Source organism: Nerophis ophidion, linkage group LG15 (genome assembly GCF_033978795.1).
Source record: "Nerophis ophidion isolate RoL-2023_Sa linkage group LG15, RoL_Noph_v1.0, whole genome shotgun sequence".
Classification (NCBI taxonomy): domain Eukaryota; kingdom Metazoa; phylum Chordata; class Actinopteri; order Syngnathiformes; family Syngnathidae; genus Nerophis; species Nerophis ophidion.
The window spans coordinates 5016916-5031995 of NC_084625.1; the positions used below are offsets into that span (position 1 = coordinate 5016916).

Genomic DNA, 15080 nt, shown 5'->3' on the forward strand with positions numbered 1-15080 from the left:
CAAGGTAAAAGTTGATTTTCATGACAAAAACTGATTTTCATGACAAAAAGTAATTTTCAAGGTAAACGTGTATTTTCAAGACAAAAAAATATTTTCAAGGTAAAAGTTGATTTTCATGACAAAAATAATTTTTAAGGTAAAAGTTGATTTTCAAGACAAAAAAATAATATTTTCAAGGTAAAAGTAGATTTTCATGACAAAAAATTATTTTCAGGATAAAAGTTGATTTTCCTGACAAAAATAATTTTCAAGGTAAAAGTTGATTTTCAAAGTAAAAGTTGATTTTCAAGACAAAAAAAATTATTATCAAGGTAAAAGTTGATTTTCAAAACAAAAAATGATTTTCAAGGTAAAAGTTGATTTTCATGACATAAATTATTTTCAATGTAAAAGTTTATTTTCATGACGAAAAAAGATTTTCAAGGTAAAAGTTTATTTTCATGACAAAAATGATTTTCAAGGTAAAAGTTGATTTTCAAAACAAAAAAATTATTTTCAAGGTAAAAGTTGATTTTCATAACAAAAAATTATTTTCAAGGTAAAAGTTGATTTTCATGACAAAAAAATGATTTTCAAAGTAAAAGTTGATTTTCATGAAAAAAAACGATTTTTTAAGTAAAAGTGTATTTTCAAGACAAAAAATTATTTTCAAGGTAAGGTAGAGCCATAATAAATTTTATGAATTTATTATGGCTCTACTGAAAATGTGCTGGGTCAAAAGTATACATACAGCAATGTTAATATTTACTTACATGTCCCTTGGCAAGTTTCACTGCAATAAAGCGCTTTTGCTAGCCATCCACTAACTTCTGCTTGACTTTTTGACCACTCCTCTTGACAAAATTAGTGCAGTTCATCTAAATGTGTTAGTTTTCTGACATGGACTTGTTTCTTCAGCATTGTCCACACGTGTAAGTGAGGACTTTAGGAAGACAATTCTAAAATCTTTATTCTAGCCTGATTCAACCATTCATTTACCACTTTTGACGTGTGTTTGGGGTCATTGTCCTGTTGGAACACCCAACTACATCCAAGACCCAACCTCCGGGCTGGTGATTTTAGCTTGTCCTGAAGAATCTGGAGGTAATCCTCCTTTTTCATTGTCCCATTTACTCTATGGAAAGCACCAATTCCATTGGCAGCAAAACAGGCCCAAAGCATAATACTACCAAAACTCTAAATTGCGCCCTAGCGCCCCCTAGGAACAAAACACAGACAAAACTGCTCCTAGGAAGAAAACACAGACAAAACGGCGTGTCACTTCTGGTAGGAATGTCGTAGAGACATGAAACAAAAACCTCTATGTAGGTCTCACTTAGACCTACATTTCATTAATTGACATCCTTCAGCAAAAATCAACAAGAAGTTGGCAACTACCCTTTCAAAACAAAAGTTTTGCAAAAACCGTCACCTTTTTTCAAACATTATCTCCTCTGAGCGCGTTTGTTGTGTCGGCTTCAAACTCTCACAGGAAAGAGATTGAACCCTTCTGATTAAAAGTAGGGCAAAGAGTTTTTCGAACTGCTCTAGTTTTGATTTTACGAGCCTTCAAAGAACTGCTGCGCTGGTGCTGCCGTCTCAAGATGGCTGCTTAAAAGCAGGAAGCACCAGCGTGACCACACAATGCAGAGAAGGTAGGTAATGTGCGGGTAAAGACATGTTGACTGGGTGAAAGAAGGAGGCACCAGTTTGACACCAGGATACAGAGAAGGTAGGTAATGTGTCAGGTAAAGATATGTTGTCTGGGGTGATGGCAGGAAGCACCAGTTTGACACCAGGATACAGAGAAGGTAGGTAATGTGCAGGTAAAGATATGTTGACTGGGTGAAAGAAGGAGGCACCAGTTTGACACCAGGATACAGAGAAGGTAGGTAATGTGCAGGTAAAGATATGTTGTCTGGGTGATGGCAGGAAGCACCAGCATGTATGGGTGAAAGAAAGAAGCACCAGTGTGACCCCAGGATGCAGGGAAGGTAGGTAATGTGCAGGTAAAGATATGTTGAATGGGTAAAGGTAGGAAACACCAGCGTGTATGGGTGACAGAAAGAAGCACCAGTGTGACCCCAGGATGCAGGGAAGGTAGGTAATGTGCAGGTAAAGATATGTTGAATGGGTAAAGGTAGGAAACACCAGCAAAAGTCGGTCCCGTCCATCGCTGCTTGCAGCTTTAATTATTAATGTTTTGGGATTAATAATTGTACCTAATCAAGTGTCCGGCACGACAAAGAAAAACTTTTCTCACCTCCGTCGGCGACTTTTGCCTGGTGGACGCCGTCGTCGTCACGATGTAGACGCGGCGTTCATGTCCGTAAGCGAGAGTGAAGTCAAATATTTCCACAATAAGAGTGGAGTTTGGAACAATAGGATCACATCTAAATGTCACATGAGGCCAAAGCTCCTCCGGGCTGCACATTAACCACTTGACATCCATTTTTACACACACACACACACACACACACACACTCACACACACACACACACATTCTTGTGTTTCTCCGAAAAAGGCCTACCTCTTTAGGAGCTGCAAATATAAAAAAAAGCTTGTTGTGAAAAATGAGTTGGAATTCCCCAAGAAAAAGGTAACAGTTTCACAATAACAATAATGATGATAATGATAATAAAGATTATTATAATAATGATGATGATAATAATGGTAAATAGATTATACTTGTATAGCGCTTTTCTACCTTTGTTTTTTTTAAGGTACTCAAAGTGCTTTGACACTACTTCCAAATTCACCCATTCACACACACATTCACACACTGATGGAGGGAGCTGCCATGCAAGGCGCTAACCAGCACCCATCAGGAGCAAGGGTGAAGTGTCTTGCTCAAGGACACAACGGACGTGACTGGGTTGGTAGAAGGTGGGGATTGAACCAGGGACCCTCAGGTTGCTGGCACAGCCACTCTCCCAAATTATAATAATCATTATTATTATTATTATCATCATCATTATTATAATAATCTTTATTATTATTATCATCATTATTATTATTAGTATCATTATTATATTGTTATTATTATTATTTTTATTATCATCATCACTTTTATTATTGCTATCATTACTATTATTACTATCATTATTATCATTATTATCAGTATAAAATAATTATTATTATTATTATCAATATTATTATTATTTGTAGTAGTAGTAGTAGTATTATTATGAATATCATTATGACTATTATTATCATTATTATTAGTAGTATATTATCATTATGATTATTATAATTATTATTATCGACAATATTATTATTATTATTATTATTATCTATTCATCCATCCATTTCCTACCGCTTGTCCCTTTTGGGTTCACGGGGGGCGCTGGAGACTATCTCAGCTGCATTCGGGCGGAAGGTGCGGTACCCCCTGGACAAGTCGCTACCTCATCACAGATTATCATTATTATAATAATATAATATAACATAATAATATAATTATAATAATAATAATAATCATTAGTATTATTATCATCATTATTATTATTATCATCATTATTATTATTATTATTATAATTGTTATCATTATTATTATTGTTAATAGTATTATTGTAATCATTATTATTATTAGTATCATTGTTATTATGGTAATAATAATACTTATGATAATAATAACAATTATTATTATTATCATTATTATCATTATTATTATGACATTATTTTCATTGTCATTACAATAATTATTATAATAATTATAATTAATATCATTATTATTAATACCATTCTTATTATTACTATTATTATTATAATTGTTATTATTATTATCAATGTTATTGTTATCGTAATTATTATTAGTATTAATATTATTATTATCATTATAATTATTATTATTATTACTATTATCATTACTTTCATTAACATTATAATAATAATTATTATTATTATTATTGTTATTATTAGTCCAAGACGAGATTTGTCTATGACTATATCTGACCTACTAAGTCGGACTAGATTTGTCCTAAGTCTATGACTAGATCTGTCCTATATTAGTCTTTGACTTGATCTGACCTATCTCAAACTATGACTTGACCTGACCTTAGTCTGACTAGATCTGTACTATATTATTATATATGACTAGATCTTTCCTATATTAGACTAACACTAAATCTGTCCTATCTAAGGCTATGACAAAACTGTTATAGCTATTGGTAGCTCTGTTCTAACTCGATCTATGACGTTATTAGTTCTATCTACAGTAAGTTTATGAGTAGATCTGTCATATATCTATGAGCAGGAGGTGAAGGATACTATTTGGATGAGAGGATAAATGTCTTCTAAGAGAGACCAAACAGTCCAGTTGTGATGGATTGAATGTCCTGAGTCTTAAGACCTATGACTAAGTTTATGACTGGACCTGCCCTCCGACTAAGACTAGAAATGTTCTGTCCTGTCGAAGTCCAGATATGTCCTGTCCTGTCTAGGTCAATGAGTAGGTCTGTCCTAATTGTAAGACTAGATCTCAGACTACATCTGTCGTAAGTCCAATACTAGATTTGTCCAAATTCTAAGACCAGATATCAGACTACATCAGTCCTAAAACTACAACTAGATCTGTCCTAAGTCTAAGGATACATATCTTGTGTTAGGACTAGATGTGCTTAAGACTATAGGTCTGTCCTAAATCGACGACTAGATATGCCCCAAGTCTAAGACTATATGTCCTGTCGTAGGACTTGATGTGTTTAAGACAGGGGCGCTCACACTTTTTCTGCAGGCGAGCTACTTTTCAATTGACCAAGTCGAGGAGATCTACCTCATTCCTATTTATAATTTATATTTATTTATTTATGAAAGAGACATTTTTGTTAACAAGTTAATGGTGTTTAATGATAATACAAGCATGTTTAACACACATAGATTGCTTTCTTTCATGAAGACAAGAATATAAGTTGGTGTATTACCTGATTCTGATGACTTGCATTGATTGGAATTAGACAGTGGTGCTGATAACGTCCGCATTTTCAAATGGAGGAGAAAAAAAAGTCCTGCTTTCTGTCCAATACCACATGAAAGTGGTTGGATTTGGCATCTCATTTGTCCAACTTGCATACTGGTTTTTAGACACTTTGTTATGAGAGTAGCATATGTGTGTGGCCCTTTAATGTCTGGCAGCAGGTGAGTGACGTCAGTGACTGTGCGGGTGGGCAAGCAAGTGAGAAAGCGGTCGCTGAGGGCGGGGGAGAAATACATTGGCATCAAACTCCGTAGCTTGCTAGCTTTCTGAGACTCTTATTTTGTTAGCACAGGCAGGATGAAACAGGTCTTTTTTGGTGAAGACAGGAACTGTGCAGTCGGTCTTTAGAGTTTTGACAGTAGGTACGGAGTCTCTAGAAATAAAATGTGTTTCTCTGCGTCCGCCCTGTTAGTGATTTTTTTCTTAAATATGAGCTCGCAGCAGCCAGCGTCATCTCACAAGATCCTCGGGTGCCGAGAATGTCAAACAACTGACGAAAGTGAAGTCTTGGTATGATTGATGATTGCTCATTTTTATGTCTATTTTTTAATGCCCGGCTTGAGATCGACTGACACACCCTCCGAGATCGACGTAATGCCCACCCCTGTTATATGTTAATAGAGGATTTAAATGGTAAATGTTCATTTAGATATGAATAGAGCATTTGAAGATGATAAATGATCATATTAGATACTAATAAAGCATTTAAATATGATTGTTTAGATATTAATACAGCATTTATATATGATAAATGATCATAATATATATCAACACAGCTTTTAAATATGATAAAACTTCATAAAAATTATAAATGTTCATATTATATTTGAATATATGATAAATGTTCATATTAGATATTAATACAGAATATAAATATGATACATGTTCATATTACATCTTAATACAGCATTTAAATATGATTGTTCACATTAGATATTAATACACCTGGCTACGAAAAGCCTCTCGGTGACGTCACACATCATTTGCATACAGCTCGGATCATTTCAATGGAGCCGACGTGCGACGTCACACACATCATTTGCATACAGCTCGGATCATTTCAATGGAGCCGACGTGCGACGTCACACACATCATTTGCATACAGCTCGGATCATTTCAATGGAGACGCAGTGTGACGTCACACATCATTTACATACAGCTCCGATCATTTCAATGGAGCCGACATGTGACGTCACACATCGTTTACATACAGCTTGGATCATTTCAATGGAGCCGACATGTGACGTCACACATCATTTACATACACAACCTCTTTGTTTGTGTGCAACATTTGATACAACACTCTCAAATAATGAAGCAAAAATGTTTAAAAAGTATATTGTATTATTATTATTATCATTATTATTGTTATCATCATTATTATTGTTATTATCATTATTATTATTATTCTTTTCAACACTTAAATTTCTAAATCAATTAAATCAACAGATTGATGCTAGGATAGATCTAGTCAGATTTTGATAGGTATCAAGTCATAGACTTAGGACAGACTTAGTCAGACTTAGAGACTTAGGACAGATTGAGTCATAGACTTAGGACGGATCTAGTCATATACTTAAGGAACTAGTCATAGTCTTAGGATAAATGTAATCATTTAGAATAAATCTAGTCAGACTTACATAGCTCAGATCAAGTCTTAGACTTAGGACAGATTAAGTCAGAGACTTAGGACGGATCTAGTCATAGACTTACAGATCTAGTCATAGTCTTAGGACAAATGTAATCATTTAGAATAAATCTAGTCAGACTTACATAGTTCAGTTCGAATCTTAGGCTTAGGACGGATTGAATTATAGGCTTAGGACGGATCTAGCCATAGACTTACAGATCTAGTCAAAGTCTTAGGATAATGTAGTCATTTAGAATACATCTAGTCAGACTTAGTTAGGTCAGATCAAGTCTTAGCCTAGGACAGATCTAGTCAAACTTAGATAGGTATCAAGTCATAGACTTAGGACAGATCCAGTTATGAAGTCATTGACTTAGGACAGAGCTAGTGATAGATATAGGACAGATTTAGTCATAGATATAGGACAGATTTAGTCATAGTTAGGTCACACTGTTAGATAGGATAGCTCTATCCTAAGTCATTGACTTTGGATAGATCTAGTCGGACTTAGGTATCAAGTCATAGACTTGGGATGGATCTAGTTATGAAATTATAGACTTAGGAAAGAGCTAGTCATACAGTAGATATAGGACAGATCTAGTCATAGTTAGGTCATACTCTTAGACAGGATAGATATATCCTATAAATATCAAGTCATAGCCTTAGGACATATCTAGTTATGAAGTCATAGTCTTAGGACAAAGCTAGTCTTAGATATATGACAGATTTAGTCAAATAATATAGGACAGATCTAGTCATAGTTAAGTCACACTCTTAGATAGGATAGATCTATCCTAAGTCATTGACTTTGGATATGTCTGGGCAGACTTAGATGGGTATCAAGTCATAGACTTAGGACAGATTTAGTTATGAAGTCATAGACTTAGGACAAAGCTAGTCTTAGCTATAGGACAGATTTAGTCATAGTTATAGGACAGAACTAGTCATGGATATGTCATACTCTTAGATAGATCTAGTTATAGACTTAGATAGGACAGATCTAGTCATAGCCTTAGGACAGATCTACTCTTACTTAAGTCAGGGCGAGTCATTGACTTAGATAGGTCAGTTTCTGGCATAAACTTAGGACAGATCTACTCTTACTTAGGTCAGGGCGAGTCATTGACTTAGATAGGTCAGTTTCTGGCATAAACTTAGGACAGATCTTCTCTTACTTAGGTCAGGGCGAGTCATTGACTTAGATAGGTCAGTTTCTGGCATAAACTTAGGACAGATCTACTCTTACTTAAGTCAGGGCGAGTCATTGACTTAGATAGGTCAGTTTCTGGCATAAACTTAGGACAGATCTACTCTTACTTAGGTCAGGGCGAGTCATTGACTTAGATAGGTCAGTTTCTGGCATAAACTTAGGACAGATCTACTCTTACTTAGGTCAGGGCGAGTCATTGACTTAGATAGGTCAGTTTCTGGCATAAACTTAGGACAGATCTACCCTTACTTAGGTCAGGGCGAGTCATTGACTTAGATAGGTCAGTTTCTGGCATAAACTTAGGACAGATCTACTCTTACTTAGGTCAGGGCGAGTCATTGACTTAGATAGGTCAGTTTCTGGCATAAACTTAGGACAGACCTACTCTTACTTAGGTCAGGGCGAGTCATTGACTTAGATAGGTCAGTTTCTGGCATAAACTTAGGACAGATCTACTCTTACTTAAGTCAGGGCGAGTCATTGACTTAGATAGGTCAGTTTCTGGCATAAACTTAGGACAGATCTACTCTTACTTAGGTCAGGGCGAGTCATTGACTTAGATAGGTCAGTTTCTGGCATAAACTTAAGACAGATCTACTCTTACTTAGGTCAGGGCGAGTCATTGACTTAGATAGGTCAGTTTCTGGCATAAACTTAGGACAGATCTACCCTTACTTAGGTCAGGGCGAGTCATTGACTTAGATAGGTCAGTTTCTGGCATAAACTTAGGACAGATCTACTCTTACTTAGGTCAGGGCGAGTCATTGACTTAGATAGGTCAGTTTCTGGCATAAACTTAGGACAGATCTTCTCTTACTTAGGTCAGGGCGAGTCATTGACTTAGATAGGTCAGTTTCTGGCATAAACTTAGGACAGATCTACTCTTACTTAAGTCAGGGCGAGTCATTGACTTAGATAGGTCAGTTTCTGGCATAAACTTAGGACAGATCTACTCTTACTTAGGTCAGGGCGAGTCATTGACTTAGATAGGTCAGTTTCTGGCATAAACTTAGGACAGATCTACTCTTACTTAGGTCAGGGCGAGTCATTGACTTAGATAGGTCAGTTTCTGGCATAAACTTAGGACAGATCTAGTGATAGAGCGGTACTGTGATCCCAGCGAGCATTGCAACGACCACCCCGGCGAGCGTTGTACATAACCCTTCAGTTTACCGGGAATGAGGACATAAATAAATATTGTCGGGTTCTCATTGGGATTTCCATTGAGGGGGCGTGTGGACTTTTTTTCGTCCTCTAGAGGGGGCGTGACAGAAAATAATGACAAAAAATTCATCGAGAAGCACTTCTTTAAAAATTCATTGGACTTTAGGTTTACATCTTCAGTTTACATCTTCAGTTTCAACAGTTGTTGACACAAACAAGCTTGTTTACCTTTTTCCGATGACAATCCTGATCCCTTTCCTTCGGTACAACGCCACAGCTGGTTGTGATGACTTACAGATGTCCAACGTTCTCCAGGGAGCTAAACAAATTCACATCCAGCCAGTAGTTGTTGCAGAGCAGTTAAATGAACACTTAGCGTCGAACAATATTATAAACTTATCACTTTCCTCGGGCACTGTTCCCCTAGCATTCAAAAAAGCGGTTATTCATCCTCTCCTTAAAAGACCTAACCTCGATCCTGACCTCATGGTAAACTACCGACCGGTGTCTCACCTTCCCTTTATTTCAAAAATCCTCGAAAAAATTGTTGCAGAGCAGTTAAATGAACACTTAGCGTTTAACAATCTGTGAAACCTTTCAATCCGGTTTCAGGGCAAATCACTCTACTGAAACAGCCCTCGCAAAAATGACTAATGATCTATTGCTAACGATGGATTCTGCTGCGTCATCTATGTTGCTGCTCCTCGATCTTAGCGCTGCTTTCGATACCGTCGATCATAATATTTTATTAGAATGTATCAAAACACGAATTGGTATGTCAGACTTAGCCCTGTCTTGGTTTAACTCTTATCTTACTGATAGGATGCAGTGTGTCTCCCATAACAATGTGACCTCGGACTACGTTAAGGTAACGTGTGGAGTTCCCCAGGGTTCGGTCCTTGGCCCTGCACTCTTCAGCATCTACATGCTGCCGCTAGGTGACATCATACGCAAATACGGTGTTAGCTTTCACTGCTATGCTGATGACACCCAACTCTACATGCCCCTAAAGCTGACCAACACGCCGGATTGTAGTCAGCTGGAGGCGTGTCTTAATGAAATTAAACAATGGATGTCCGCTAACTTTTTGCAACTCAACGCCAAAAAAACGGAAATGCTGATTATCGGTCCTGCTAGACACCGACCTCTATTCAATAATACAACTCTAACATTTGACAACCAAACAATTAAACAAGGCGACACGGTAAAGAATCTGGGTATTATCTTCCACCAAACTCTCTCCTTTGAGGCACACATTAAAAGCGTTACTAAAACGGCCTTCTTTCATCTCCGTAATATCGCTAAAATTCGCTCCATTTTGTCCACTAAAGACGCTGAGATCATTATCCATGCGTTTGTTACGTCTCGTCTCGATTACTGTAACGTATTATTTTCGGGTCTCCCCATGTCTAGCATTAAAAGATTACAGTTGGTACAAAATGCGGCTGCTAGACTTTTGACAAGAACAAGAAAGTTTGATCATATTACGCCTGTACTGTATATACTTATATACATATATACCTATATATACACCTATACTGTATATACTTATATACATATATACCTATATATACACCTATACTGTATATACTTATATACATATATACTTATATATACACCTATACTGTATATACTTATATACATATATACCTATATATACACCTGTACTGGCTCACCTGCACTGGCTTCCTGTGCACTTAAGATGGGACTTTAAGGTTTTACTACTTACGTATAAAATACTACACGGTCTAGCTCCATCCTATCTTGCCGATTGTATTGTACCATATGTCCCGGCAAGAAATCTGCGTTCAAAAGACTCCGGCTTATTAGTGATTCCTAGAGCCCAAAAAAAGTCTGCGGGCTATAGAGCGTTTTCCGTTCGGGCTCCAGTACTCTGGAATGCCCTCCCGGTAACAGTTCGAGATGCCACCTCAGTAGAAGCATTTAAGTCTCACCTTAAAACTCATTTGTATACTCTAGCCTTTAAATAGACTCCCTTTTTAGACCAGTTGATCTGCCGTTTCTTTTCTTTTTTCTCCTATCTCCCACTCTCCCTTGTGGAGGGGGTCCGGTGGCCATGTACTGCTCGCCTGTGTATCGGCTGGGGACATCTCTGCGCTGCTGATCCGCCTCCGCTTGGGATGGTTTCCTGCTGGCTCCGCTGTGAACGGGACTCTCGCAGCTGTGTTGGATCCACTTTGGACTGGACTCTCGCGACTGTGTTGGATCCATTATGGATTGAACTTTCACAGTATCATGTTAGACCCGCTCGACATCCATTGCTTTCCTCCTCTCCAAGGTTCTCATAGTCATAACAAATTCTATCAGTTTAATCAAAAGTTTTGTCTGAGTTTGTTTTAAAGGGAAATTGCCTGCCTCTTGTCACTCATCTTTGCTCATTTATGATAATACAATAATTATTTTATTTTTTAATCACATGCCTTAACATTGAGAGTCCTGGTAGCTATCCAACTATCTATCTATAGATACAAGAGAAAAAAAGCCATAATTAAATACATTTAATTTTGTGAGAATTAAAGGTTGAGGATTAGAAGTTAAAACATTTATTTTATTTTATGTTTTATTCTAAACAATAACAACTTTTTTTTTAGGATATAACGAAAAAACTACCCATAATCCAGTCCGACATACTATTTTATTATTCTTTATTTGTTGGAATGATAATGAGATTATTGTACGTATGTGTGTAGTCATTATTATATTCTATTAAACATGTCTACTCATTAGGGTCACACATAAACTGGAGTCTAACCCAAAAAACAAAACAAATATGGCAATAACAAAGTTAGCTATCCAGCTATCTATCGATAGATACAAGAAAAAAATGCATAATTAAATCAATTTAATTTTGTGAGTATTAACGGTTAATTTTAAGAGGATTACAAATTTAAAAAAGAAAAAAAATATTATTATAAACAATAAAAAATATAATAATAAAAAAATAAACAATGTATTATCATCAAAAGGTTCAGAGAATGTGGAGAAATCCATGATATTACGGACCTTCGATTCCTCAGGCGGTACTGACTCAAAAAGCGACATCAGTGTGTAAAGGATATCACCACATGGGCTCAGGAACACTTCAGAAAACCCCTGTCAGTAACGACAGTTCCTCGCTACATCTGTAAGTGCAGGTTAAATCCCTATTATGCAAAGCCAAAGCCATTTATCAACAACACCCAGAAACGCCGCCGGCTTCGCTGGGCCCGAGCTCATCCAAGATGGAATGATGCAAAGTGGAAAAGAGTTCCGTGGTCTGACGAGTCCACATTTCAAATTGTTTTCGGAAACAAAGAGGAAAAGAACCATCTGGATTGTTCGAGGCGCAAAAGTGTAAAAGGCAGCATGTGTGATGGTATGGGGGTGTATTAGTGCCCAAGGCATAGGTAACTTACACATCTGTGAAGGCGCCATTAATGCTGAAAGCTTGTGCCTATCTCAGCTACAATCAGGAGGAAGGCGGGGTACAACCTGAACAAGTCGCCACCTCATCGCAGGACTAAGTTGCTGGAATTTGACTGTAAAATTCACAGGTTTTTTTTACAGTATATTACGGTACAGCTCGGTTGGTAGAGTGGCCGTGCCAGCAACTTGAGGGTTGCGGGTTCGATTCCCGCTCCCGCCATCCTAGTCACTGCCGTTGTGTCCTTGGGCAAGACACTTTACCCACCTGCTCCCAGTGCCACCCACACTGGTTTAAAGTAACTTAGATATTGGGTTTCACTATGTAAAGCGCTATATAAATATAATTCACTTCACTTCACTTCAAAGGTACATAGAGGTTTTGGAGCAACATATGTTGTTATCATGGACGCCCCTGCTTATTTCGGCAAGACGATGCCATAGTAAAAGAGTGCGGGTACTAGACCGGCCTGCCTTTTGGCTTTCGTACATAAATATGGTAACGGCTGCAGTGAAAACGACACAAAGTGAGTTTGTGCAAAGGTTTAGCTTTAATCATCCGGTACAGAACCTTTTACAATCCTGTTTTCTTCTCCAATAAACACACTTTCAGAGCACCCATGCCAGTCAAATCAACGGCATCCAAAAGTGGAACATTTCTCAGAGGATGTCCTCATTTCCCCGTGGGGAAAAAAAAAAAAGTCAACTTAACGAGCTCGTTGAAATATTGAGTCAATGATGGATGGTAAGGTTTGTGTTGGGGGGGGGGGGGTCTCTGAGGACCCCCACGAGCAAAACAAATGAAGGCACTTTAGACTGAAAGAGAAAAAGGCCTTTCAACGCAACTTTTGCACCACAAAGTCCACACAAAGAAAATAAATAAGAATATACAAATCAAACTTCTTTTTTGCTCCTAGAATATGACTTGTTTGATAGAAAAAAGTCCAGTAGTTGTATCAGCAGGCGTGTGTGTGTGTGTGTGTGTGTGTGTGTTCTTGTATTTCTACCCTTCTTGAGACATCAACAAGGAAAAGTAGCTTCCATATGAGGAGGTGTGAACAAGTTAGGACATAAATCATGGTCCCAATACAGAAAAAACATTGCATCTAATAAAGAGTAAAATACTAGAGTCCGTGAACATTGCTCCAAAGTCTGGATTTTCATTACAAACACAAAAAAATGGAGATCTCATTTGCACACCCTGGTGGTGAAATCTATCAAAATGAGGGTGGGCCCATAAAAGGAGGGATTTTTCAAATTGACTGTGTCGGTTTTAAAAGTGCTCCCCCTCTGGTCAACATATGTAATAACAAGTGTGGGTCAGACATTGAAAATTGGCCATAAATATTTAAAAAAATAGAAATAAATGATTTATATAGAGACATACTGGAATAACGAAGTAAATAATGAAGATCAAAAACCAATTACAAACAAAAAATGAAACAACAACAAAAATACTAAAAGCTTAACTTTTTAATATTTGAATAGTATTGATATATTATTAATGTTGTAAATACAAATCTGTATATATCTAGAAAGGGTGGTCCTAAAGAGGTAGACTTTTTTGTCAGGTCTCAAGAAGGTAAGAAATACAAGTGTGTGTGTTCTTGTATTTCTACCCTTCTTGAGACATCAACAAGGAAAAGTAGCTTCCATATGAGGAGGTGTGAACAAGTTAGGACATAAATTATGGTCCCAATACAGAAAAAACATTGCATCTAACAAAGAGTAAAATACTAGAGTCCGTGAACATTGCTCCAAAGTCTGGATTTTCATTACGAAAAACAAAAAAATGGAGATCTCATTTGCACCCCCTGGTGGTGAAATCTATCAAAATGAGGGTGGGCCCATAAAAGGAGGGATTTTTCAAATTGACTGTGTCGGTTTTAAAAGTGCTCCCCCTCTGGTCAACATATGTAATAACAAGTGTGGGTCGGACATTGAAAATTGGCCATAAATATTTAAAAAATAGAAATAAATGATTTATATAGAGACATACTGGAATAACGAAGTAAATAATGAAGATTGAAAAACAATTACAAACAAAAAATGAAACAACAACAAAAATACTAAAAGCTTACCTTTTTAATATTTGAATAGTATGGATATATTATTAATGTTGTAAATACAAATTTGTATATATCTAGAAAGGGTGGTCCTAAAGAGATAGGCATTTTTGTCAGGTCTCAAGAAGGTAAGAAATACAAGTGTGTGTGTGTGTGTGTGTGTGTGTGTGTGTGTTCTTGTATTTCTACCCTCCTTGAGACATCAACGAGGAAAAGTAGCTTCCATATGAGGAGGTGTGAACAAGTTAGAACATAAATCATGGTCCCAATACAGAAAAACCATTGCATCTAATAAAAAGCCAAATACTAGAGTCCGTGAACATTGCTCCAAAGTCTGGATTTTCATGACAAAAACAAAAAAATGGAGATCTCATTTGCACCCCCTGGTGGTGACATCTATCAAAATGAGGGTGGTCTCAAAAAGGCGGGGGTTTTTCAAATTGACTGTGTCGGTTTTAAAAGTGCTCCCCCTCTGGTCAACATATGTAATAACAAGTGTGGGTCGGACATTGAAAATTGGCCATAAATATTTAAAAAATAGAAATAAATGATTTATATAGAGACATACTGGAATAATGAAGTAAATAATGAAGATTAAAAACCAATTACAAACAAAAAATGAAACAACAACA

General features: G+C 36.9%; 1 protein-coding gene across 3 annotated transcripts in view; it reads right to left on the reverse strand.

The window, feature by feature from the left end:
- Positions 1-12910: 12910 nt before the first annotated feature.
- Positions 12911-15080, reverse strand: part of ctdspla (CTD (carboxy-terminal domain, RNA polymerase II, polypeptide A) small phosphatase-like a) — a 24594-nt gene continuing 22424 nt past the window's right edge. For 2 of the 3 annotated variants that reach the window (XM_061921276.1, XM_061921275.1), the window contains exon 8: positions 12911-13198. In XM_061921276.1, coding sequence (XP_061777260.1) covers positions 13090-13198 — 109 coding nt within the window. In that variant the 3' untranslated portion in view covers positions 12911-13089. The other variant, XM_061921277.1, reaches the window with a different exon arrangement.